General features: G+C 40.9%; 1 protein-coding gene across 1 annotated transcript in view; it reads right to left on the bottom strand.

Moving 5' to 3' along the window:
- The window catches only part of oma1 (OMA1 zinc metallopeptidase), a 34,279-nt gene extending 8,763 nt beyond the window's left edge, over nt 1-25,516 (bottom strand). The window contains exons 1-7 of the mRNA XM_055186265.2: nt 24,845-25,516; nt 23,689-23,917; nt 22,562-22,735; nt 22,174-22,281; nt 18,028-18,156; nt 16,932-17,006; nt 11,219-11,368 (exon numbers count right to left, since the gene is read on the bottom strand). Coding sequence (XP_055042240.2) covers nt 11,219-11,368; nt 16,932-17,006; nt 18,028-18,156; nt 22,174-22,281; nt 22,562-22,735; nt 23,689-23,917; nt 24,845-25,242 — 1,263 coding nt within the window. The 5' untranslated portion in view covers nt 25,243-25,516. The remainder of the gene's footprint in view (nt 1-11,218; nt 11,369-16,931; nt 17,007-18,027; nt 18,157-22,173; nt 22,282-22,561; nt 22,736-23,688; nt 23,918-24,844) is intronic.
- Between the last annotated feature and the right edge of the window lie 206 nt (nt 25,517-25,722).

Genomic DNA, 25,722 nt, shown 5'->3' with positions numbered 1-25,722 from the left:
CGATTGTAATTTAACGGTAGAAATATACAAAGTTAGTGATAAGAAAGGAGTTATCAGCCGCAATTTAGATTATGATGCCCGCTTACTGTGTTGTATACGGTAATTTAGGCAAGTTGCATTTGAAAAGTCAAACACTCAACAAAGCTTTTTTATTATATAACTGTGGTATGTAACGTTACGTGTATGTAAGCGCAATTTCACAAGCACAATAGAAATATACAAAGTTATTGATAAGGATTTATCAGCCGCAGTTTAGATTCTGATGCGCGCTTACTGTGTTGTTTACTGTAATTTAGTCACGTCGAGTTTAAAGTTATGTTTCTACTTTACTATACGTATTGTCATTTATGTCTATCATCTTTAGCACCCAGAATCTTTTGTGGCTCAAACATATTTGCGTCCGGCTGCTATTTTTTACACATTCAACAAATTCACCGCCCCTTTAAAAGGATAGTTCAGCCAAAAATGAAAATTACAGGTAAAGACCGATGCACAGTCACTAGAGAGTGCGTTTCCAGTGTATGACAAAAAAAAGAGACGAGGCACTAGGAAACGCATTAAACAAGTGTCAGTCAGTACAAAAAGCTAATCGTTTTAGTTTATAAATTTTTAAATATTAATATTTCTTTTTTGCACCGATTGCCCTCGGAAGGCCTTTATTAACCCCCTGTGGTTTACTTTTGTGAAGGATGGATGGACTTTTCTGTCACTGATCTGAGAAAAAAACCACACAAAATAAGAGATTTTGACTATAAAATGTAATTGTGGACTAGATTTTTTTTACCTTTTTCACAGTCCTGGGCATGTCAAAGATTGATAAAAACATTAGCTTTGATGCATTGTTAGTTTTTGTGCAGCATCAGATTTTATTTTTTTTCTCCATCATTTCCTATTTGTGGCTGTTTTTCCCCATTGACTTCCATTATAGCAACATTTTTTGATTGCAAAGCCATGACACCATATAATCATGCATTCTTGATTGTTGGTGGTTTTTCCTTTCGCAAAGAGGTCAAATTTGTCATTTTTATTGTAGATCAACATGTGGCACCATTAACCCTTTAGTAGGCCTGTGCAAAAACAAAGCTTAATTTCTGGTTGTACATTGAGTTATATGTAGTATAAAAGCATATTGTGTGTGTGTGTGTTTGTGGTTATTATCACGTTGTGGGAACCAATTGTCCCCTCAAAGAGAGGAATACCAGTAAATTTGTGACCTCGTGGGGACATTTTGAGGTCCCCATGAGGAAACAAGCTTATAAACCAAACAGAATGATGTTTCTGGAAAATCTAAGGTAGTAGAAAGTTTTTTGTGATTGTTGGGGTTAGGGTTTGGGTTAGGGGAAGCGAATAAAATATCCACACTATTCCTACGCCCCATGACGCTTTGCGCGAATTATGGTGTGCGACTTCCGGCGCGTACTGTCACTGAACCAGAGCCGGCGATTTCCATGATGATTACGGTCATAATTTCATGTATGAACCAGTGTGAGGATGAAATTAAAAAGTGTCCTGATACATCAAGATATATTCAATCGTTTCATGTTGTTCCTCGGGGGTGACGGGTCTTCAATGTGCAAATATAAAAGCACAGAGACATGCCGTATCTCTACAGTGGGACAGTCAGTCGAGTATTAATACATGGAATATACAGAGATTTCTTGTTTTTAACCTTTTCATGTGATGGTTTAAAATGTCACAACTATCCCTGGTGTGAGGTTTTTTTAAACGGCAATTTTTAATCGACTTATCGCGTTTTTATGGCTACACATCAAGCTTCACGCGATCCGACAGCAGCAGTAACTTATGCTTCTCATTCAACACAATGTAAGTTATTTAAACAAACCATAATAAACATATTAAACTCCTATTACATGTTTTCAGTATTGTTTTCGTTTTATGAAAATATTACACAGTAAATAAGACATGAGCTTATGAAATTATTTTCTTTAAAAGAAATCATTTAAAACATAACAAAAGTAAAGGTATGCGTAAACACATCACAAACTATTATAAACATTAACTAATAAGCAGTTAATCTCGTAGGCTATATATTATGTACTGTAATCTCATTTTTGTGATAATATATAGTAGCACAATAAATAAATCAGCATATTTTATCAGCATAATATGTTGTTCCCTTTCAGTCGGTCACTACGACGTCACGTCGTGACCGACGAATTGGGGAACTCGCTTAGAGAGACCAATCTGCTTCGTATACTACTAAAACGCCAATGAACTTGGCATTGAGATATTTGCATAATGCTGGCGCCGCCCCGCCAGGTGCGTATATAAGGCGCACGTGCAAATAGGGAAATCAGCTTTTTCGCTTCGAAAGCCGGCTTTATCTGACTGAGAAGCTACTATCTGCTCTTCTGGGAACGGTTGCTGAAGTTGATTGACAAGCAGTACTAACACAGCGGACGCTCGCAGTATTCCACTGCTCTGCATATTTTTTGTTTTGAGTTTAGTGTGTGCGTTGCCTTTCCCTGTGCGCATCATCACCTGAGCACCTAAAGAGTGATTTCCCTAAAAGAGTGATACGTGAGAGCTCTGTGTCTTTTTAAAGACAGCCACTCTCTCGTATATTCGGAGATCAGCGTCCTTTTCAGGATTGCTTTTCGTCCGTGCGATCTTGGATGTGAAAGGTATAAGGGTTCCAGTTACGGTCACGAGCGCTGTCTTCATGCTTGGGCATCAAGCACTCTGAGGCTGCGCTCGTGGAGAGTTTTTGTTCTCTCTGTGAGAGCATAACCCTCTTGGATTGCGGAGACGACTGACGTTTCTACGGGAATGCTGTCCGCGTCTTTGCAGTGCTGACACCGCCATGGTGCGGCTGTCAAGCGCTCGCATGACGCTCTTCGCATCACTACGCTGAGGAGGACGGAGGATGCGTCCTCCACCTACCGGCCTTTCATCCTCAGCCGGTTGAGGTTCCGGTGGAGACGGCAGAGTCGTGTTCTACGATGTCTGCCGAATCCATTGGACCTCCTTCTGGTCCCGTTCACTTCTGCAGCATCAGAGGGGTGTCCAATTTTCCTCCGAAGTGGAGTCGTTCCGGAGATGGCGGCCGTGCCCGCTCGAGCGGCGGTAGAGTTGGAGGGGTTAACCCCTCTCCGCCCGAACCGTACCGCCCACGTGATTGGTATTTCGGAGCTGCTCGGGCCTCTCGGTCCTCTGCTCCTGTGCCTTTCTTCCCGACGGCACGAAGAGCTGACGTGGTTTGCGGCCATCCGGCCGTTCAGCTTCAGCTTTCACCCCTCACCTCCCTCACCAATGGAGCCGCTAAGGGCAGGGACCCTTCAGTGGAGCGGGGGGTTGCGATGCAGCTGCGTTCCTGGAGGGACCACCCAACCCTTCCCTCCCGTGTTTGTAGATAGTCGTCCGGTTACGGGCGCTGTCCGTCAGGCATGCGGAGAGGCGGCTTCAGCCCTGCACGCAATAACGTTGCTACGGGTTCACCAAGGATTTACGAGGGAGGCCACGACCTTCAGTCGTGCGATGTTCACGACAGTGGTTCAAGATCGCCACCTTTGGCTGTGTCTGGCTGACGGACGCAGGCGAGAACAACTTCTTGAATGCTCCTGTCTCACAGACCGGCCTCTTCGGCGAGGCCGTGGAGTCGTACAGCTCCGCTGCGCAGACTGAGGCGATCTCTGTGGTCATGCCCCGGCGAAGGAGAGCTGCCCTTGGTAAAAACCACCACGCCGGTTCCTCAGTCTGCCTCTCGCCGTCGGCGTCCTGCGGCGACCACCTCCGTTCCCCTCTTCGGACCCCATCTCGGCAGCGCGGGGAAACCGGTCGTCAGCAGCTCGCCCCGCCCGCTTAGCCGCTTCCCGTGAGATCGGGAGTTTAAGTGGCCAGTAAGCGGGCGACCTGGATTGGCAGAGGATCACTCTTCAGGAGACGGTGATTCGCTCCTTCCCCCGATAGAGGGTCGGGTGGAAAATTCTTGGTTTGCATATGTTCCACCGGCTGTTTAGCCGGTGCCCACTAACCACACACAGAGTGCATTCCTCTTCCCTCTTCAGGTCTCCAGAGGATCGAGAGAGCCGTGAGCGGGCACACACCAGCTCACCCTACCTCTCCTCTATCGCCAGCGGGTGTTCTGAGGAGTCCGAGCCCTCCACTCAGGAGACCGGACCACCAGCAAACCCGTCGGAGTCTGCGTCCTCAGCTGAGGAGACCGGACGACCGTTTCCCTCAGCGGGCTCAGGTCAGTGTCACACACACACATACTGTAGATGCTTATGCTGTCACGGCAGACGCACCGGCAGTCCCGCCTGTCCCGCCTCGCTGCCCCGCCGCAGGTACACCGGTAGTGTCGTTAATTCTCCTCGTACGGTGCCTGGGTGCTTGGCTTCAGTTCCCAGCCCGTTTCGTTGGGTTTTACGCACGATCCGCCTCGGTTACGAAATACAATTACCGGCACAACCCCAAAATTCTCGGGCTTTCGTTTCACTATAGTGAAAGTATCCGATGCACATGTACTGCGTGCATAAGTCGATGTCCTGCTGGCGAAGGATTATCGAGCCGGTCCCTCTTACCGAGATGATGATATGATGATAGGGTTTTCCAGCCTTTATCTCATAGTACCCAAAATACGCGGTGGGTTACGATCGATTTGATTTACGCCCGGCTCTACGAAGGTGGTCTTTTTTTGGATGATAACGCCGAGGCTCGTATTTCAATATTCAGATCGGTTGCAGCTTTAGACCTGTAAGACGTGTACTTTTGTGTCCATCTCCCCTCGCCTTAGACCGTTTTTTCGCTCTGCGTCATGGGGTGGGCATATTAATATTAAGTACACCATTCGAGCTGTCTCTCTCTCTCCGTGTCTCCATGAAAGTGCTAGTCACGGCATTAAAATATCAGAGAGAGAGCGTTGTTCGCATTCTGCTTTATTTACGTTGACTTATAATAGCCCGTTCTTGGCAGACGTGCGCGAACACAAAGAGTTAATGCTTCAGCATCTCGCTCGTTTAAGTCATCAGGTCGACTGGGAAAGAGCAACTTTGCCCCGTGCAGAGGATCCTTTTTCTCAGTATGGAATTAGACTCGATCAACTAATTGGCGTGTTTTACAAGAGCGCGCAACTAGTCAGTTCTGACTTGCCTCGGTTTAATTCGAGGGAAGTACGTGGTCTCTCTGATACAATTTCAGAAGCTCCTGGACATATGACAGCATGCTGCAGCCGTGACACTGCTCGAGCTGCGTCATATGAGACCGCTTCAGCGTTGGCTTTACGATCGAGTCTCGAGGAGAGCGTGGCGCACCGGCATACATTGTGTAAACACTACACCTGCGTGTCATTTAAATTTCCCCGTAGTAGACCCAGCATTTCTGATAGCAAGATATGCCTCTGAGGGGTCTCCTGGCATTCTGTAGCATGCGATGCCCTAAGCACGGGATGTTCAGCCACGTATGACGGGCCTGCAGTCTGGGGTGTGCATAGCACCCCAACTGCCGCGAGCGGTGCGCTGTATATCTGGGACTTGTACGCTCCGCTATGGAGATGCGAGGGAAGGATGTATTTGTCGACACCGATAACTTTGCGACTGTTGCGTTATTTACCGTTAAGGCGGTTTTGCGCTCTCGTCACCTGTCGCATCTCGCTCGTCATCTCCTCCTTTGGAGTCAGAAGCATCTGAGGTCCCTTTGTGCCATTTACATCCCGGGATCGCTCAATACAGCGGTACGCGCTTCCGAGCTGCGCCCCCGGCGAATGGCGACTCCACCCCCAGACGGTCCAGCTAATTTGGAAGAAGTTCGGTTGTGCGTAGATAGATCTGTTTGCGTCGCCGGACGATACCCACTGTCGCCTATTTTATTCACTAACCGAGGGCAGCCTCGGCGTGGATGCGTTGGCACACAGCTGACCGCGGGGGGTGCGTAAATACGCATTCCTTCCAGTGAGCTTTATTGCGCAGACACTGTGCAAAGTCAGGCAGGACGAGGAGAGCCTTTTATTAATCGTCCATACTGGACGACCAAGAATTGGTTTTCATAGTTAATGCTCCTCGCGACAGCCCTCCCTGGCGGATTCCCCTGAGGAAGGACTTTCTTTCTTAGGAAGGGGCACATTTGGCACTCGCGCCCCGACCTGTGGATATCCATGTACGGTCGTTGAGCGCGCGCAAGGTTTAGGTGATTTATCGCAAGCGGTATCTAACACCATCGACGCGGTTCGAGCACCGTCCACAGGACGGGCTTACGCGCTTAATGAAACCTTTTTCGTCACCCGGTGCTCTTCGCAACGCGAGGACCCAGAGAATGCCCTTTAACATTATGCTTTTATATCCTTAACATGGGTTAGATGGTAGGCTGTCCCTCCGCCATTAAAATTGATATCGCCGCTATTTCTGCTCATCACTCACTTATCTACGGCAGATCAGTTGGCCAGCATGATTTAATTATTACATTTTAAAGAGGCGCTCGCAGGCTAAACCCCTCGCGCCCTCCCTCTTTTTTCCTGAGACCTGTCCATGGTGCTGAAGCCTTCAGGTCTCCGATTTAGCCTTTGCAGTTTGCGAGTCTGAAGTTTTTATCAATGAAAACTCTGACCCTGCTAGCATTGGCCTCCATGAAGAGAGTAGGAGATTTACATGCATTCTCTGTTGACGATTCGTGCCTTTAGTTTGGTCCTGCTGTCTCACTGAAGACCCAGACCAGGCTACGTGCCCAAAGTTCCCACCACTCCCTTCAGAGATAAGGTGGTGAGCTTGCAAGCGTTGCCTTTGGAGCAGGCAAACCCAACCGAGGCTTTGTTGTGCCCCGTACGCGCACTGCGATTCTACGTGGTCCGCACGCAAAGCTTCAGGACCTCAGACCAGCTCTTTTTTTGTTATGGTGGCCAGCAGAAAGGGAAAGCTGTCACTAAGCAGAGGATGTCTCATTGGATAGTAGATACAATCGCCCTGGTTTATAATTTGCAGGGCATTCCTTGCCCTTTAATTTGAGAGCGCACTCCACTCGGAGTGTTGCCTCATCTTGGGCATTAGCTCGTGGTTCCTCGCTAACAGACATCTGTAGAGCTGCTGGTTGGGCGACACCTAATACGTTCATTAGATTTTACAATGTTCGTATCGAGCCTGTATCCTCTCGTGTTCTGTCCTCACCAGGGAGGACACGGAGGGCAGACTCGCAAGTCGGCTTGCAGCCTCCGACTGAGGCTCAAAATTTAGTTTCAGTATGGAAGGCTTACAGAGCATATATGCTTAATGGTTTTATTTGCTCTCTCGACTGCCTTGACAGCCTTTGTTTCGGAGCATTGGCTGTCAGCATTTCACTTGCTGTATTCTTACGAACCTAGGTGTTTGGCCAGGGCCCCACATTGTTTCCCAACGGGTTCCTTTGTGAGTATTATTCCGTGGGGTTAATCCTACCAGCCCACGTTTCCCTTAGCAGAGCACTGCTTTGCTTACACAGCCACGGCTGTTATTTTACCTCAACTACGGTTGACTTTCACCCACCAATAGCCCTTAACGGGGCGGTGGCTTCCGCAGCGTCCCTATACCGCTCAGATAGGGCGCTTCCCAGTCCCTGGCACTACTGTGGGTTAAAGGAACATCTAGTGCCCGGCCTTCTGCCTTAAAACCTAATTCTCCTATCCTTAAGTGGAACCGGAGGGCTTTTTGCAGACACTGGAAGAGGTCAGCCCCTAGTGGCGTTTTAGTAGGGTTTCCCAATTCGTCGGTCACGACGTGACGTCGTAGTGACCGACTGAAAGGGAACGTCTCGGTTACGGATGTAACCCTCGTTCCCTGAAGGAGGGAACGGAGACGTCACTTCCCGTCGCCACAGGTGCTGCCACCTGCTGTTTAGGCCGGTCACCTTCCGGCTTTCTCAGCGAACAGAAGCTGATTTCCCTATTTGCACGTGCGCCTTATATACGCACCTGGCGGGGCGGCGCCAGCATTATGCAAATATCTCAATGCCAAGTTCATTGGCGTTTTAGTAGTATACGAAGCAGATTGGTCTCTCTAAGCGAGTTCCCCAATTCGTCGGTCACGACGTGACGTCTCCGTTCCCTCCTTCAGGGAACGAGGGTTACATCCGTAACCGAGACGTTTTTGAATAATTATTGTATTTATTGTTCACTGTCAGTTTCTATGAAATGTTTTACTGGATGGATGTGTGGATAAGATGCACGTGCGTCACATTCAGTTCTTGTGCGTGTATTATAGTTAAAACAAATGTTTTGTAGAGATTTACTGCGTTTGTATCATCTATTATGGCAACCCCTAACTGCACAAATGATGTCGGTCTTCCTGGATTTCATAATAAGCATTAAAATGCCAGTCAAAACGGCAGACTCGTATCCCTCGCAATAGGACTACTATTACCTGTAGTGGCTCACCGGAAGTTTTACCCATCTGAGCTCAAGATGGCGTCCCCGCATTTACGTCAGGAATAGTGTGGATAACAGTTTGTACAGTATAAAAACATTACGTCTATGGAATGTCCCCACAAAACATGGAAACCAGAATGTGTGTGTGTGGGTGCGTGTGTGTTTGTTTTTACATTGTTTATGCAGGGGCATCCAAAATTTTGAGGTCACGATAATCTGGGATTTAAAATAAACACTGTTTTTGGGTTTTCTTTAAAGGCCAAGATGTAAATTAAATATTAAGATTCTGATATTTAAGATGCACTACGTATAGGTCACTAATCAAGTGCGAGCAACCTTCTTGTACAAAAGGTCAGATTTTATTGCATCCACTGAAGCACATAAGCTGCTCATTGGAACATTGTCGTATCGTGCTGGGATTTAGCAAAAACTTGCCGATTCCACACTAGCAAAAAAGGAACCAAACATTATTACAGTATAAGAATGTTTATATTTATTCTTTAACCACTCTTTTCATTCAGTTTGTTATGCTGAGAAATAAATATATATTTTTAATGACCAAAAAACCAACATTTAAAGCAACATTATGTATCATTGGATCACAGTTCCCCCATGTGGTTTACAAGTGCAATTTTCTGTTACCAATGTTGTTATACTGTAGTTGTTAGGGGTACATGTATTTGTTTCCAACCGAATCGGTATGGGGGTCACGGTTCGGTGCATGAATTTAAACGGAGAATACACGGTATGAAAATAAAAAAAACTTGCGTGCAAAATAATTAATGTAATGCGGAACTACTGTTAGATACGCAGGTTCTTTATGGACAGCTAATCTGTTGCCCCGCTTTAGCTCTGAAGCTCTGATTGGCGCCGATGCAGCTGAGCTCCGCCTATGTATGCGCTCTATCAGAGCCTGTCTACATTCTGGCACTCTGCAGTTTTTTGTCAGGTTGACGCAGTCAGTTAGTGAGCAGCGATAGCGAGGATGGCAAGTGGTGTTCCACAAGAGTTAGACGCTCCGCCAGCCTCTTTAAGATCGCAAGTTTGGCAAAACTTCAGTTTTCCAGTCAGTTACAATAGTAATATAATACTTCTTATATACTTATAATCGTTTTAGAACAAACACGTAAGCTATAAATATAAGGAGGAAATAATAGAAACAGGAAAATTATGAAATATTTAATAAACGTTATTATATACAATACATGATAATATTGCTTTATATATACTTTAGTGATTCAGACTGTAAAAATAATTGATTTACCAATAAAGAACAATACATACACATTACATACATGCATATCAGTAGCCAAGCCATTTAAACTTTTTGTTTTTCTAAAAAAATAAACGTAACGTGATTAAAACGCTAAAATAAACATTGCACTAAAGGGAAACATAGAGGAATCAGACTTCGACATGTTGAAAGCATGTTTATGTTTGTTTACAACTTCCAATATAGTGCAACAATACAATATTTTATGACAACAACAATGTATACATCTCCAGTTTGTATAGAATATAAGAGTTTGTCCCATGAATTTTCCCTGTTATGTTTTCTCAAGGCATGAACATTGACAATAACATGTGACTGACTGGATAACAAGCTATTTACGTGATACCTGTAGTTTGTTGTGCAAGTATTGTTAGAGGTAAAACCCCAACATGAACCCCCGAAGTTGTTATTTAGTTAGAAATAAATCCTGCTTCTGTTGATTCCTGTCAATGTGCTTAAAAAACTTACAAAAGAAAAGTTTTTAACGTATTCATGCCTTGCGTGTTTTGTAATCTATACAATTTGGAAATATGTACTAAGTTACAGGACTATATTAGTGTTTTAAAGAAAAGTATGCATGCTTACAACATTAGAAATTTGTGGTTAGCCAACAGGCTAATAACAAAACAGATTTTATGTACACATTGTGTTGATCTTATCTCAAAATTAGGTCATATGCCCCTTCTCATTTTAACAATCCGAGCTTTCTGAGGTTCTTTTTCTTTAAAAATGTGTAAAATTATGTATGTTTTGTGTATTGATGGCTGAATGACCAGCATCCTGATATAAAACAATAGGTTTAAAGCACACCTGGGCGAGGCTTAAGGTAAAAAAAAAACTACACAGTGTTGATTTAAACCCAATTATGGGTAAAATGATTGATGTTGATATGGGTGCTGATGGCTTCCTATTTAAAATTGGTCAAATGCTTTCATCCAAAGTAAATTACAAGGGTATCCATTTTTGTCAATATATGTGTTCAGTTCACTGAGAATCAAATCAACAACCTTTGGTTTGCTAAAGCAATGCTCTACCAAGTGAGCTATAGGAAGATTTTAAGTTTTATATTGGACCGTTTTGCCATCTTTTTATAGAGGGGGAGGACATTTTTGGGCAGGATGAAAACTGAAAAAAAATATAGATTCTCTGATTTTAATTAATCTTCAACTTCAACAGGACAGTTCTGAATCGATTCATAATGTGCATGCTTCATAAGATGTGAATATTATTTGTACTTCGCCTCACATCCTAAAGATGCCATCTTTTGAGCTGCTTCAATAAAAAAGGTCAGGGTACCCCCAATAGTTTACCAGCATTTATTTATATATATATATATATATATATATATATATATATATATATATATATATATATATATATATATATATATATATATATATATATATATATATATATATATATATATATATATATATGAATTGCATATCTGCAAAACTAATTTTTTAAAATAAAAATATTAAATTAAAAACTAATTGAATAAATATCTCCAAATTGGTCGCAATACCCAGCCCTAATGATTTAACGTGTATGTCTAAAAAGGTCTCTAATGATGTGTGTTCTTTCCGTGTGTGTTTTACCTCGGGGACGAGGCGGTCCAGCTGTCTGACACGGTTTTGGTGGGAGGGGTGTGTGGACAGCCACTCTGGGATGGTGGGCTCTCCTCTCAACTGTTCAGAGATCTCCATCTGCTGCCAAAACACCGGGCCCGCCCTCACATCAGCACACGCCTAACAGACAGACAAACCTCAATAAATACGGCTACAGAAATGGTTTGCTTGAATGTTAAAGCCCCGCCATTATCAAAGGAACAGAATGAAGCGATGACACGCAGCCCGGCAGGATGCTCTGTGCGCTGGACATAATCATTAACTGAAACTGTATCTCGCTCACAGACTGCATGACTCATGACTAGTCTAGCTGTCCTCGCACCACTACCGCAGCAACGTGCCAGTGTCCTTCACCGGGCAGGATCCGAGCCCATTTACGAGCAGCAGGCGTTCTGTTATTACTACTAATAAGAGATGGAAGGGAATCGGCTATGTTTCTATATAATGGTGCCAAGTATGGGAGCAGAAAACATGCTGACAGGATGAGCACTATACTGTGAATCAGACTATTTCCACATTTTTTGTGAAGCATTTTGCAAAACCACAATGCCATCTAGAGGTCATGTTTGATACAGCAACTTTAAAAGGACTATATGTGCACCACCACTACATAGGGTTTACTGTTTTACTAACCTATAAACATTATTGAATTTTATAGTTATCAGCTATTGCAAGTTATTAGCTATAAGCAGTTGCATATATTTAAAGTGACTTGAAGATGAAGTGTCAGTATCCCCAATTCTGATGATGATTTTTTTGTAGCAGTTCAATGCGCCCAACTAAAGGACTGTTTTTCTTATTTTTTTAGTTACAAAATGTAGAAAAATGTCTATTTATATATAAACTGTCATGATTTCTACAATGTTATTGTTTTTCTACAATGTCCCATGTCTTTTACAGGCTTGAAAATCTTTAATAAAGGCAAAGCTCTCATGCATTTCTAGGCTTTCCATGACCCTGAGGCCCAAAGTATACATATCTCCACCTAAAGCAGAATGCAGAAATCTAAATATGCATAGGACCATGTGTAGCAGCATCTAGTGGTTATACTGTGAATTGCAACAAACCACTCAGTCCACAGCTCACTCCTCCCTTTCAAAGCGTAAAGTGAAGCTATGGTGGCCGCTGCCTCAGGACAAACATGTCGTCGTCTGAGACAACATAGTAACAAAACGTGCTCTATATACCAGTTTGTCCATTTTGGGCTACATGGCGGCGTGAAATGGCGACTAAATGAAAGGGGTTAATTCTAATGTAATACAAACTATTTAGTTCCTTATGTAAGGTCTTTATACACCACTGATAATATAGTTATGTATATTATAATGCATTTCTGTCAAGAGATCACACAATGCACCTTTCAGTAAAAATATTGATTCTAAGACTTTAATCGATTTTCAATTTAAAAAACAATATTAATTTTAGAAATCTCTAAATCAATTCTTACAGTGCATGCTTCAGAAGATGTGAATATTATCTGTACTTCACCTCTCCTCTACAGAAGGTCACTGTAATGCTGCGTTTCCAAGCGCGGGTGATTTACATGTTAAGTCAATGCAAAGACGCGATTAGGCATCCTGTGGCCGCGCCTTCCGCGCTAATTGAGCGTTGCTGCGGAAATGCGAAAGTTGAAAAATCTGAACTTCGGCGGATTTCCGCGCCACGTTAACCAATCAGGACTTTGCTGTAATAGTAACGTGATTAAAGGAAACAAGCGGAGTCTCAGCAGAGTTGCAGAAGCCCCTCCCATGACGCGGATTTCTAGCTCGAATGACTAGAATTTCACGCGCGGCTTTCACACGCGAATGAAGTGAGTAAACTCAAATGTTCAAACATCCAACTACGCGCGAATAGCGCGTATTTGCCGCCTCTACCGCGGCTGGTGTCAACGCAACATAACAGCTCTGGCGAAATTAAAGTATGATGTGTGGGAGTATTTCATGTTCAAATGCAATAGCGATAAAGATGAGGTTGACAATATGTTTTTGTACATGCAGTCCAGACAAGCTTTATAGGCCTGTTTTGAACATGTTATAAAGACAGAGCGCAATGCATCATAACCTGAAAATCACGCCCACCGGGGGGAAAACAATCCATCTGTCTCCATTGACTTTGTATTGCGAGAGGCTGCCTCCTTGTCATTTCTGGCTTATAACAAAAAACAGAGTAATGCCTAAAAGCTGCTGTGTGACAAGATGTACAGCTAACAAGCCAAAAAACCCAGAAATAAGTTTTTATAAGCTGTCAACCCCAAAAAAATGATTGTTTAAAGACACAAAAGTGGAAACAGGCAACTTTTCATAGTACTACTATTAATAGAGCTGCGTCCACTAGGGGGACATGTAGTCGGCGATCCATATTTTTTCTTTAAAGGCTGGATTTTACGGCTCGACAGCTTATAAAGACGTATTTCTGTTTTTTGGCTTGTTAGCTGTACACCTTCTTACACAGCAGCTTTTAGGCATCATTCTGTTTTTTGTTATAAGCCAGAAATGACAAGGAGGCGGCCTCTCGCCATACAAAGTCAATGGAGATGGTTGGATTGTTTCCACCCCGGTGGGCGTGGTTTTCAAATTTGCATTACCGCGCTCTGTCTCTATGAATTTTGAAAACTGTTTTATTTGTTCAACATGCTTCAAGTTGTTCATGAATTTCACCGTTGGTATTTTTATCTGCATTGATCAGTTTGCGCACCATGTGTGCACTTTATGCACATATTTATGAACAAAAGTAAACAAATGACCCTTCGCTAAGTCACGCCCAAAAACCGCCACAGGTAACGGTAACTAGGCACGGGGGTCTGACAAGCTTTCGAGCGAGGGAAACATGCTGAAGCATTGTGAATATAGATTGTGTAAATCTGAAACCCGATATCCTAAGAGTTTGGACGGGGTGGTGGATATTTTTCCCTTCCTGAAACTTAAAACCCAAGTGAAGCATATAATGCATATATTTAAAGGTAAAATAAGATGACTGAAAGCAAGACGGAGGCTGACTGACAAACTTTAAAAAATAATTTAACATTTTGTTAACTCAATCCCCACCAGCCATTTTTTTTAAAGCCAACATTTTTGTGATTTTCACAAAAGTTTCACAAAATGCCTTCCAGGAATATTTTCTTCTAAAAATATATAAACGTACAAATATATCAAATGAAAGAGCAGACCCTCTGCTTTCAAACAAACAATAAACAAACAAACAAACAAAACGCTATATAGATATATTTTTATCTCTGCTTATAAACTCTTAAATATGGGTATTTTTCTTTAAAAATAGATATCTTTTTAGCAAAAAGCTGAAGGAATTTTGTTGTTTGTCAGAACAATTATCAAAACATTCAGAGTTTAAAATTAGTAAGTAACATTTCGGCTTCAGTTTTTTCATAAACTGCCATCTAGTGGATAATCGTGGTATTGCAGATTGACATAAAAATTCATCAGGAACAGGTTTATTTTATGCAAATGTTTTCTCTTTACTCTTTCCCTGCCAGCGTTTTTTTAAAAAAAGTTGCCAGCCAGCGGCAGCATTTTTCATGATTTTCACAAAAGTTTAATGCCTTCCCGAAAATGTTCTTCTTTAAATATATAAACAAACAATATATCAAATGAAAGAACAGACCCTCTGCTTTCAAACAAAAAAAATTCATCCTACCTTCATTAGTTCTCTTTTTATCACCTTTTAAATATGGGTAGGTTTCTTCAAAAACACACAATTTTGAGCAAAAAGCTGAGATAATTCCATTTTTGTGAAGGACTTTTGATAGAGATCAGATGCAGAGTGATCTTTAAAACATACCGTGTGTCTCAATCAGCTCCCTTGTTCAGTAGTCAGGGCACTGATCAGGGAGTCGGCCATTTTAAGGGCTGTATCAATCGCAAAATCCGTTCAGTGCACTGGAACGTTCGTTCCCTAAAAAATCCCACAATGCAACGCAAAAACCAGTGAGCATCGATGGTCCCTATGTTCCCTAACCGGAAATCACGTGACCTTTCTGAAGCTCGTCAACCGAAAATCAAGTAATCCAACTCAATTAAATTTATGAAATGTGACAGAACTTTTATAAAGACAAACGTTTGTTTTAGTTGTAAATATAAACACGCATTGCTACACAGTAAGGGACCACAATCTACTCAATATTTAAAATAATAATATTTGTTTAAAATTGTAAATATATTTATTACATTTAAAATGTAATTATATGCCTCCAATTTTATGCACAGATATGTAAGAGAATAATGACAGCATTTTTCACAATGTACTGTTTTTAAAATTAAGTCAGAGAGATGTTGGTTTTGCCGGTTGTTGATGAGTAACAGCTGTGAGTGATTACAACGCGCTTATAGCCACGTGACAGAGAAATAAGTGAACATTGTCCCAATGTGAAGTGAGCTAGGGTCCTTACCAGTGCCCGAACCTGTGTACACGATATACTGATTCACGACCTCGGGAGCTAGGGAACGAATTGAGACACACGGTTAGTTCTTTCTCTTTCATGCGAGGCGCTACTTCCGGGTTGTATAAGTTGCGGAAGTGTGCCACCTGGTGGATAATAGCGGTATTGTGGAAAGCCGGAAATTCTCGTCATTGGCGGCGAAAGAGTTAATTGACGAGATAACTCATCTATGGCGGGAAAAGAGTTAATAGAATGAGTACCCCAATCTGATCGCGGCTCTCCTGGGGTTAGTTCAATATTTCACCTGTTCGCCAAAAATTACTAATTATCTCCTCGGGAATGTATGACACTGGTGCACACATACTGTAATAGACTTGCCAGGTGCAAAAGCTTGACCAGCGTAGCAACCTGTAAATGTGTATTTTAATGACAAAGCTAAATGGGAGCTATTTAAACATGGATTTTATGTCTGCAAAACTAAGTTTTAACTATAATATACTGATATTTAATCTGAAAACTGAATCCAACCTAAACCATATAACTAAGAATCAAATCAAATCATCAAATTGGTTGTAATACCCAGTGTACCATCTGAAACATAATGATGAAACATAACAGCGTTTTCTTTCCAAACACTTGGCATCCATATTTCATTGGATGACAAACATATACTGTAGTCCTATCCCCAAATTTATGCTACTGGTTGAATAAAATAAATGTGCTCCTGATGAATTTTTATGTTAATCTGCAATATCACGATTATCCACTAGATGGCAATTTATGAAAAAACTGAAGCCAAAATGTTACTTACTAATTGCATTTTTAAAGAAAAAATGAAAAGAAGTTTTGTTTGTTTGTTTATTGTTTGTTTGAAAGCAGAGGGTCTGCTCTTTCATTTGATATATTTGTATGTTTATATATTTTTCGAGAAAAAATTTCCTGGAAGGCATTTTGTGAAACTTTTATGAAAATCACACGGTGCAGTTTAACTATTAACTGCTTAAAAATAGTTGTCTTTTTAAAGCACAAATTTTACCTTTAAAGTATAATCATTACAATGGCATTCCCAGATCAACTTGATTTGATGCTTAAGAATTTTCCACAAAGACAAAATGACGGTTTTTAGTTACTAGCCAAGATACCAGAAAGTGCCCCCACCCATTTCTGATCATTTATGAATATCAATACAGTCTCTCACATCAATCACTTAATCTGATTAGAGTCAGAATTTGAATAATCTGATTAATCTGATTAGGTTTCACTAACTGTGTAAGATAATATCTGTGGTACCTTGGCAGCCAACTGCAGGCCAACCTGGTCCGCCTCTGCCTCCAGTTTACGACTGAATGGCCTGTCAAATAAGAACTAAAGCACAGACAGACAAACAGAGAAAATGAGAGAGAGAGAGAGAGAGAGAGAGAGTCAGTAAATGAGCCATTCTAACAAAGCACACAGCAGTTATATTGGGTAATCGGAAGAAAATGGACAAAACTAAAAAAAAATACATTCAACCATATTTGGAGAGCAAAACGACTCTGAGATAAAAAGCCAAACCATTAAAATGTAATTTATTTTGAATGTAATGGGGAAAGGCTGCGAAAAGCAAGAAAAAGGGATGAGAATATCCACATAAAAGCAGAACAAAAAGAATACAAAGTATCTAGGAAAGAAAACAACAAAAGTGCTATAAAAATAAAAGCGCTCTTTTGTTTTACGCCACACAGCAATTCAGAAAATGCTAATTCAATATCCATTCACAACACAAACATACATAGCTGAAATGAATTTTAACTAACCTCAAATTGAAGTGCTGTGAAAACCAAATAAGATATGATCTCCTCTGAGCTACTGTTATTGTTTTAAAATGGTGGCAAGAGAGCACTTGAGAAGGTTTCTATGAGCTTTTCTGGAGAAATATAACTTGTTTAAATGGTCCTTTAGGTGAATTTATAATCAGTTTGGAAAGAGTGTTTGCATCGCTAATGGCCTAACACAACCTAAACTAATATTACAAACACCTTTCGTTTAATTCTTAAACACAATTTAAACACTTTATTTTTACTTTCAGCTTTATATAATAAAAGAAATGAAATGCATTCACGTGGATATGAATAACATCATTTTAATTCCTTAAAATTCATTGGTCCCTTGCAGTATTTTGCAGTCTTTCGTGAAAGAGTATGTGTATGTTCATATAGTATCACCTTTCACGCTTTCTGTCATTCTCTAATCGCTTAACAGTTTTGTTAGATCTTAAACGTTTCCTTGATCAAATTATTATATTAGGATGGATGGATGGAAGTATAAATATATATGTGCACACTGATTTTTACCTACCATATAGTATAGGTCTGAACAGGTAAACGTGTAAGAGGTCAAAGGTTACCTGGACTAGTTTGCTTTGAATCCACTGGCCCAGCACAGCCAGACTGTCACGAGGACAGATTGCCCAGATCGCAGTTAGCAAGATGAGAGACAAGAGCTCCACCACATGAGACAAACTGGCCTGCTCTGCCTGAGAGAAAGAGAGAGAGGATTAGAGAGGGAGAGAACGTGAGACAGCGAGACTCAATTACTCAAGTAATCCTTGCTTAAAACGGCAGAAATTCATTATAGGTTTTTTGTCTTCGTTGATTTTATTGTTTATCTACTATGCTAATTTGTTTGCATTTGGTGTTGTTAAGAGACCTAGCCGTCCACATTTTGACAGCATGCCCAATTAGAACAACGCAGAAAACAAACAAAAAAGCAATTTAACAGACATAATAAATCACACTAAATTATAATTACAACACAGTTTTTACTGATGAGGACAAAGAACATGACAAAAAACATGTTGATGACGGGCAGACGGGAAAGAAGATGATTACAGCTTTGCATTTCATAGTCATACAAACAGAGTTGTGTGATGATGTTAAAGGTGCTATTTTGAATGTAGACGTTGTTCATGGCCTTTTGTTTTGTATGACAATAAATGTTTACTCCAACTATCGTAAGCCCTGTTCAGACCGCCAGCAACTAGCAGTAGAGCGACATCATCTCATTCATTTCAATGAAAGCTTGCTGACTTCTGGCGTCACGAGCGACTTGTTCTACTTGTTCTGTAAACTGCAGTTACTTTCAGAGAAGTTGGGCAGGAATCTCAAAATAGTAAAACTCAACACTAAGGATTTTTTCAAAGTAATTTATTTAAAAATAAATATGGATTAATCTTTTTTACAAAGTTACAGACGTTAGTCGAACAGAAGCAGACTGTGACTGAGTGTTTTTCTCTTCTTTAGTTTTTAACACGTACTGTTTAGGCTTATATAAGACCGAATGCAATAAAATTTTATTTTATGAAGACATAAACAATAGTTTACAATGATTACCGATTACCAGTGTTGGGCAGTAGCTTCACTACAAGTAGCGAAGCTAGTAGTTTAACTACATTTTTCAGTAGCTTGGCGGTAGCTTAGCTGCTTTCTAAATCAAATAGCTTTTCAGTAACTAAGCTCTTTTTTTGACCAAGTAGTGCGGTAGCTTCCACACCATAGATATGTACACTTGATGTCGCCTTGGCTACGGCAGTTCATTGGACCGAATGCGTCAAACAGAGCCGCCATCTTGAAACAAGGGAATCCCGCATTAGCGTCATTGTAGGCAATGGTGTAACAGAAATAAAAATCACCATAAATCGTTATGAACGCGATTTTCTTGGTTTTCTTTGGGTTCGTTTCAACAGTCAGACATGTATTTAGCATTTAGTACAGGAAAAAATTAAAGTTTTGATTTTATGAAAATTTACTTTTTCTAACTGTAATGCATAGTGCTAGTAGCCCTTTCATCCATGCGCAGCACAAAAGTCCGGCATCGTTCATGAATTCGAAGTACAGGCTGAGATAGCAGCTTTACCTAGATACTTCCTATGACAAGACCCCTGTTCTAAGATGGGGGCGGTTTTGACGCATGCTCAGAGCCCCAAGGCGACATCTAGTGTATATATCTATGGCTTCCACACAAGCTACAATTTTTCAAACATTTCTGAAGTCGTCCTGAATTTGACAATAAGCGCGTCATTTTGTATCGACACAGGACGTCGTTTGTTCGGTATTTTCAAGTTGTGCAGCCTTCATTCATACAAAACATTACCACTCGCATTCTGTGAAGACTCGTGCTCTACCTCTGATTGGGTTAAGTCATCAAGCCAAGCTGATATAAAAACATTTAATAAATATTACAATTGAAATTATTAATAGAATGTGCTTTGGCGGGCACCTCACAGACTCTGAGTCTGGCATCACTTTGGAGACCCTTGTGTTAAGATATGTCAGGGCAAGGTGTTTTTGAATTAAGACAGCTCAAACATGCATTTTATTCGGGGAGTAGAATGAGACCTGTCCAGAAAACCGCCTCATAATGTGAAGTACCTATAGGCCTACATTATGCTTGTATTGCCTATAATTACCAAAATGCTAAATTCAAACTGAATAAATAATTACATAATAAAACTGGTTAAAAATAAAAAAGTAGCTTGGACGTAGCAGGGGGGTAGCTTAAGTGTAGTGAAGCATCTTTTAATGTGAAGTAACTGGTAGCTTCGCTCACTACATTCTCCAAGTAGCTTGCCCAACACTGCCGAATACCATAGTTTTACTACAAATGAAGTAGCTGAGGGGGCGTGCACACCAAAGCTTTTATGCCCGCGGCCGGTGCATGTTTTCAATTGATTCCAATGAAAGCTCTGCGTTTTTTTAAATTAGCCAGCAGCTAGCTTTTTTTTGCGCTGAAAATCGTCGCTCACCATTTTTTCTGAGCTCGGCGCATAGGGTCGAGAGTTGAAAGAGATTCAACTTTGGATGAAAAGCTCCGCTCTTCAATGTCAGTTCTCACACGGCCGTCCAATCACAGTGGAGGAGGACGGGACATTACCACAACAACCAACCGGCTCACAGCTCAAGTATCACAGCTATCAAAGCGCCCAGCTGAAGAAAGCTGGCGCTCAGCTGAAAAATACAGCTGCCAATCGGTATCCTCCAGGCGTTTTCAGACGCGTTTAAAAGTTTTGGTGTGCACAACCCCTCAGCGTGGAAAAAACGCCAGCTTCCATTGGAAACAATTGAAAACATACCCCAGCGTAAAAGATCCGTACCACCAACAGAGGCAGAATAGCCAACTTCTTGTATCTACAGCTGGTCGCTAAATGTCTCTTAAAATTGTCTCAAAAGGGGTGGGAAGTCGCTAAGTCCAAAGTCATAATCCCTAAATTGTCAACACTGAAAGGCGCAAATGTGAACCAGACGTAAGGTTTCATTTCCGTTCAAATTAAGCCAAACTGCATAAATAGGGTTCAGAGCAGTCTTCCTTGAATCATGCACTCTATGATTGGTTGAATCGTACATTTTAATCTGATTGGCTAAAGAGTACGACTACCATGTGCGGGGGGAGCCCTGCCAGGAGAGTCTCAATATACACAGACATATCCGAGGTGATTCACATGTGATTGGCGATTTACACATTCACATTCCATGATAAACTTGTACATTTAAAAAAAAATTCTGCATAGTTGTACGTCTGTGAAACGTATTTCTTTAAAAAAATAATTGTATTTTACATGTGTAAATAGTTTTTTGTGAATGTATATATGTACATATCTCATTTATAAAACCTTACTAAAAGTCTTCGTACGAACAAAAATGGCATAAGCCAAAAAATATTAAGAGTAATAAAACAAAGCAAGTTCCCTTTATAAGTCACAGATCATCTGCAAGTGTGCGTACATGAATTATCCTCAGATTCCACCCTTCAAGCCCATTCTCCTGTCAAGTTTGTTTTGTTATAGATCACAACCTTTGCGTGGGAACTGGCATACGCACGTTTCCAGACCCGTGTTTTTGCGTACGCATGCTTTATAAATGAGGCCCCTGTGCATTGTGTCTTACGCATGAACAATTAATGAGACTAAAATCGCTGTGTAGTTTCCTGCCATGTCAATTGATGTGCCTGAGTGTTAAACTTTCTATTGCTCTGCCCTCACCAGACCCAAAACCAAGCGCTGATGCAACAGCACTGAAATTAAAACGTCTCTTTAAACTGAACCCTTAACAGCCCTTAGAGAAACTGAGACAAGAAGCCGCCATCTCTTAAATTAATCCACAAAAAGAGATGAAAGCCAAACATGACACAAGCAACAGCGAGATAAAACTATACAACTTGAATCTAATGAACAGTGTTTTACTTTCATGAAAAAGCTTAGACCATTAATCAACACTTAAAACTATTACAAAAGGAAAAGGCACTTTGAGGGCCCAACAATCATCTGACATAGTACTGCACTGCCGATCATGTGATGCTTAAATTCATTTAAATTTAAATAGAACAGCTGACCTCAAACATTTCAATGAAAAACTTTCTAGATATTATGTTCTTGGCTACTTTACTTTCGTTATAATTCATTAGACTGAACTGAAGTAAGAAATTTGATGCAAAAGGCCTGAATCACAAAAAACAGAGACAAGTTATAGCATATGTGCAGATGTGTGACAGGACGTACCGCATGACCAATCAAAGCGTGAGCCATCTCATGCCCTAGTATAAAGGTCAGCTGATGGACGTCTGCTACAGCTTCCAGCATTGCTGTAAAAATAAATACCTCTCCATTCTGAAACACACACACACGCATTTCAGCTGTAAAATCCCAGTAGTGTTTCAAGATTTATTTTCTTATATGTACTAAAAAACATTTTTCTCTGTCTTTATGTAATTTATGTAGTCTAATCTTTGTCAGGTTTCTGTTGTCATACAGATAAATGCATCAACATGTGACTGTATACCATTATAAGTAAGGAGAAAATGAAAATGAGCAAAAATTATATTTAATACTGCAAAATACTGAAGACAACTGATTCACACAAAACCTCTGCTGGTCAGATATGACTCACAGGCAAAACAAAAGCGTTGACAGTGGGTCCATCGACCACATGGACAGTCCATGAGACGGAGGAAATCTCAGCAATGTCCTGGTTCCTCTGCGCTATATGTTGAACCACTTTCTCAACCACCTGATGCCTGGGATCTGATGCAGGAAGCAGAGACTCCTTAAACTCCTCCATATACTGAAAGAGCAAGATTAACAAAAAAAGACATACAAGATTAAATGTAAATGAGTTAAATGAAAGTTCTTTCAGATTTCACAGTGTACCGTAGTACATTAAAACAGTCAGTGCCCCTTTCGGCATGCCCCTGGTGTGGGGTGGATCCTTTTGCAGCCCCCCAATCAAAAATCTCAAATTTGAATGAAACAAGACACATAAAATGATACAATGTAGTGTTGTTGGTTAGTAGCCTTATTATTTTGAGGTTTAATTACACATAATTTATGATAAATTAATGTATTTTTATAAAATGTCATAAAACTGGGGCCCCTGGCTATAATCTCCCGCCCCCAGTTTGACAACCACTGCATTAAAATCCTAAAATGTGATCCTGTTGTAAAAACTGATAAAAAATAGGCATTAACATTTATTTTAATGCAGCAATCCATGCATTGATGTAAAGAAAGCAATCCCAGAATGCATTTTAACAATTCAATTTGTGATGCAATTTTTTTATAAAATTTGTTTGTGCTATGCATTTTAATTTTAATCAGAATATTAGCAAACCACCATGCTAATATCAAACTTAATGGATTCAATGTGAATTTGAACTTCGTTGTGGCATTTCAATAGGGTGACCATACATGCCATTCTTCCCGGACGTGTCCTGGCCAGGATTTCGGTGTGTCTTCCGGAAGTCGTATTTGTTGACTGCATACGCCATTCAGTTAAAAACATAAGACATACAATGGTAGTTTCATTCTTACCTTAAAAGATAACGGTTGCTTTTCTGTAATAATAATAATAATAATCCTCTATGACGTATGCGGTCGACAAATACGACTTCCGGAAGACGAATCCCGAAATCCTGGCCAGGATGCGTCCGGGTAGAATGGCGCGTATGGTCACCCTAATTTCAAGCCGTTTCAACTAATAATGTTCAATAGACATGGTTAAAATATCTGAGGTCATACCCCATCTGAAGTAAATTGAGCCAGCTCCAGGAAGTTCTCCCTGCTAAACACCAGCAGTCTGGTCCTGCCAGTAACTGGAGATTCATCCAGGTGTGTAAGAAAGAAAAGCGAGATGAAGAACATAAATCCTGCCCCAGCTCCTGCCAAGTGCCATCGACGACGCCACGTCCATTCACGAAACAACTGCTGTTTATTGGGTGGCAAAGCCAACCACCACTTTCTAATGCTCCTGGAGATGGAGAGAGAGAGAGGAACCCTTGTGAAATCATTGGAGTTTGGGGTTTTAAAGGGGCCATGGCATGAAAATCTGACTTTTTCCATGTTTAAGTGCTATGATTGAGTCCCCAGTGCTTCTATCAACCTAAAAAATGTGAAAAAGATCAACCCAGTAACTTTATTTTGGTAAACCATTTTCATCCGCTCATTTGCATTTTAAAGGACACACCCAAAACGGCACATTATTGCACACACCTGCAAAGTGGCAATTTTAACATTATAATACATTATTTATATGGTATTTTGAGCTAAAACTTCACATATGTGCTCTAGGGACAACAAAGATTTATTTGACATCTTAAAAAGTCTTGTGCCATGGCCTCTTTAAAAGAATAGTTCGCCCAACAATGGAAATTCCATATCACCCCCCCCCCCCACACACACACACACACACACACACACACACACACACACACACACACACACAAAATAGCACAGTGTTAATAACATCAGACTTCTTACACATCTAGGGACCAAATGTCATGATGACGTCATGATGCAAGGTGTATCTTCCGTTTATGTAGGATGCTACTTACTGACTGAACGTTCTGTAACGTTACTACAAAAATTAATAAAAAAGTATACTAATATTTGTGCTTGTTACAAACTTAGCTAGATTTTTTCAACCTACTTTTTACAAAGTAATAAATACAATGGGTTTTAGTCATCACAGCGAATTTTGAAAAGATTATGTGCTGCGCAACTTAAACCATTTAACCTTAATGTTAAAATTATAGTTAGTTACTATAGTTAGTTCCATTTATAAACTAATAACAATGGCAAACTACAGCAATAAAAGCTGTGCAATGGCTAGGATTCTTTAAAAAAAGTCAAAGTAAAACTATATTTTAATTATATTTCGAGTCATTTATTTTCTCACCTGCCTAGTATGATTGCCACGAGCTTCTGTATGGGCTTTAGCACCAGCCATATGACAGGCGCAGGTAAAGCTTTTAACCTGCCGGAAGTGTGAAACTCGCGTGTGGGTTGAATTATCACCGGGACTGCTTGAATTGGAGATTTGAATTCAGTCAAACAGATGCCGAGTCGTCGTGACCTTGACGTCTGACTGAGGGATTTAGGAAATAAAGATCCTCTTGCAGATAAAGAGAAGTGTGTCCTGGTCAGATCCGTAGGAGCAGAGTCAGAGAGTGTTTTGTACGAGTAAAGTTTTCTCTGGTCCCTCCATCTGACCACTGAATTAAATATTCGGCATCGATTTAAAGTTGTTAAAATGGACACGTTGCGTTTGAACAGGCGAATACCTATAAGATCCATGTTTTATTAAATACAAGTTTACATCCAACTTTACCAAAGTCATCACACTAATGTCAGATGTTATGGGTCCATTGCTGGTTTTAAATTTACTAAGTCCATATATCCATACACCAGCTACAATAATCGAGTGGTAATAAACTTCAGCAGGGCATCCAGATTCCAGAACAGTGTCGCTTGTCGTTCATTGTGGCATTTCATTTAAAACAGTTTATCTGTCAGTGCCCTCGAAACTCTCCTCGGGTCGCTTTGCTTGGGTTCTGGCTAGAGGAGATACAGCTACGGCCAAATCTCGCGAGATGTTGGGTTTGCGGATAGAATTTGGATAAAAACGAGCGGTTCTAGTTAAACATCATACAGCTAGTCCCTAAATCCAGTAAAATGTTGGGTTTAAAGTTAGGTTTTGGGGTAGGTTTATGATGAAAACAGCGTTCATCCGGCGAGATTTTACGAGATTTGGGGCGTAGCTGTATCCCTTCAAGC

The sequence above is a fragment of the Misgurnus anguillicaudatus genome, chromosome 18 (genome assembly GCF_027580225.2).
Source record: "Misgurnus anguillicaudatus chromosome 18, ASM2758022v2, whole genome shotgun sequence".
Classification (NCBI taxonomy): Eukaryota; Metazoa; Chordata; class Actinopteri; order Cypriniformes; family Cobitidae; genus Misgurnus; species Misgurnus anguillicaudatus.
Note: the sequence above shows the minus strand (reverse complement) of the source record. Positions and strands in the feature narration are given on the sequence as shown.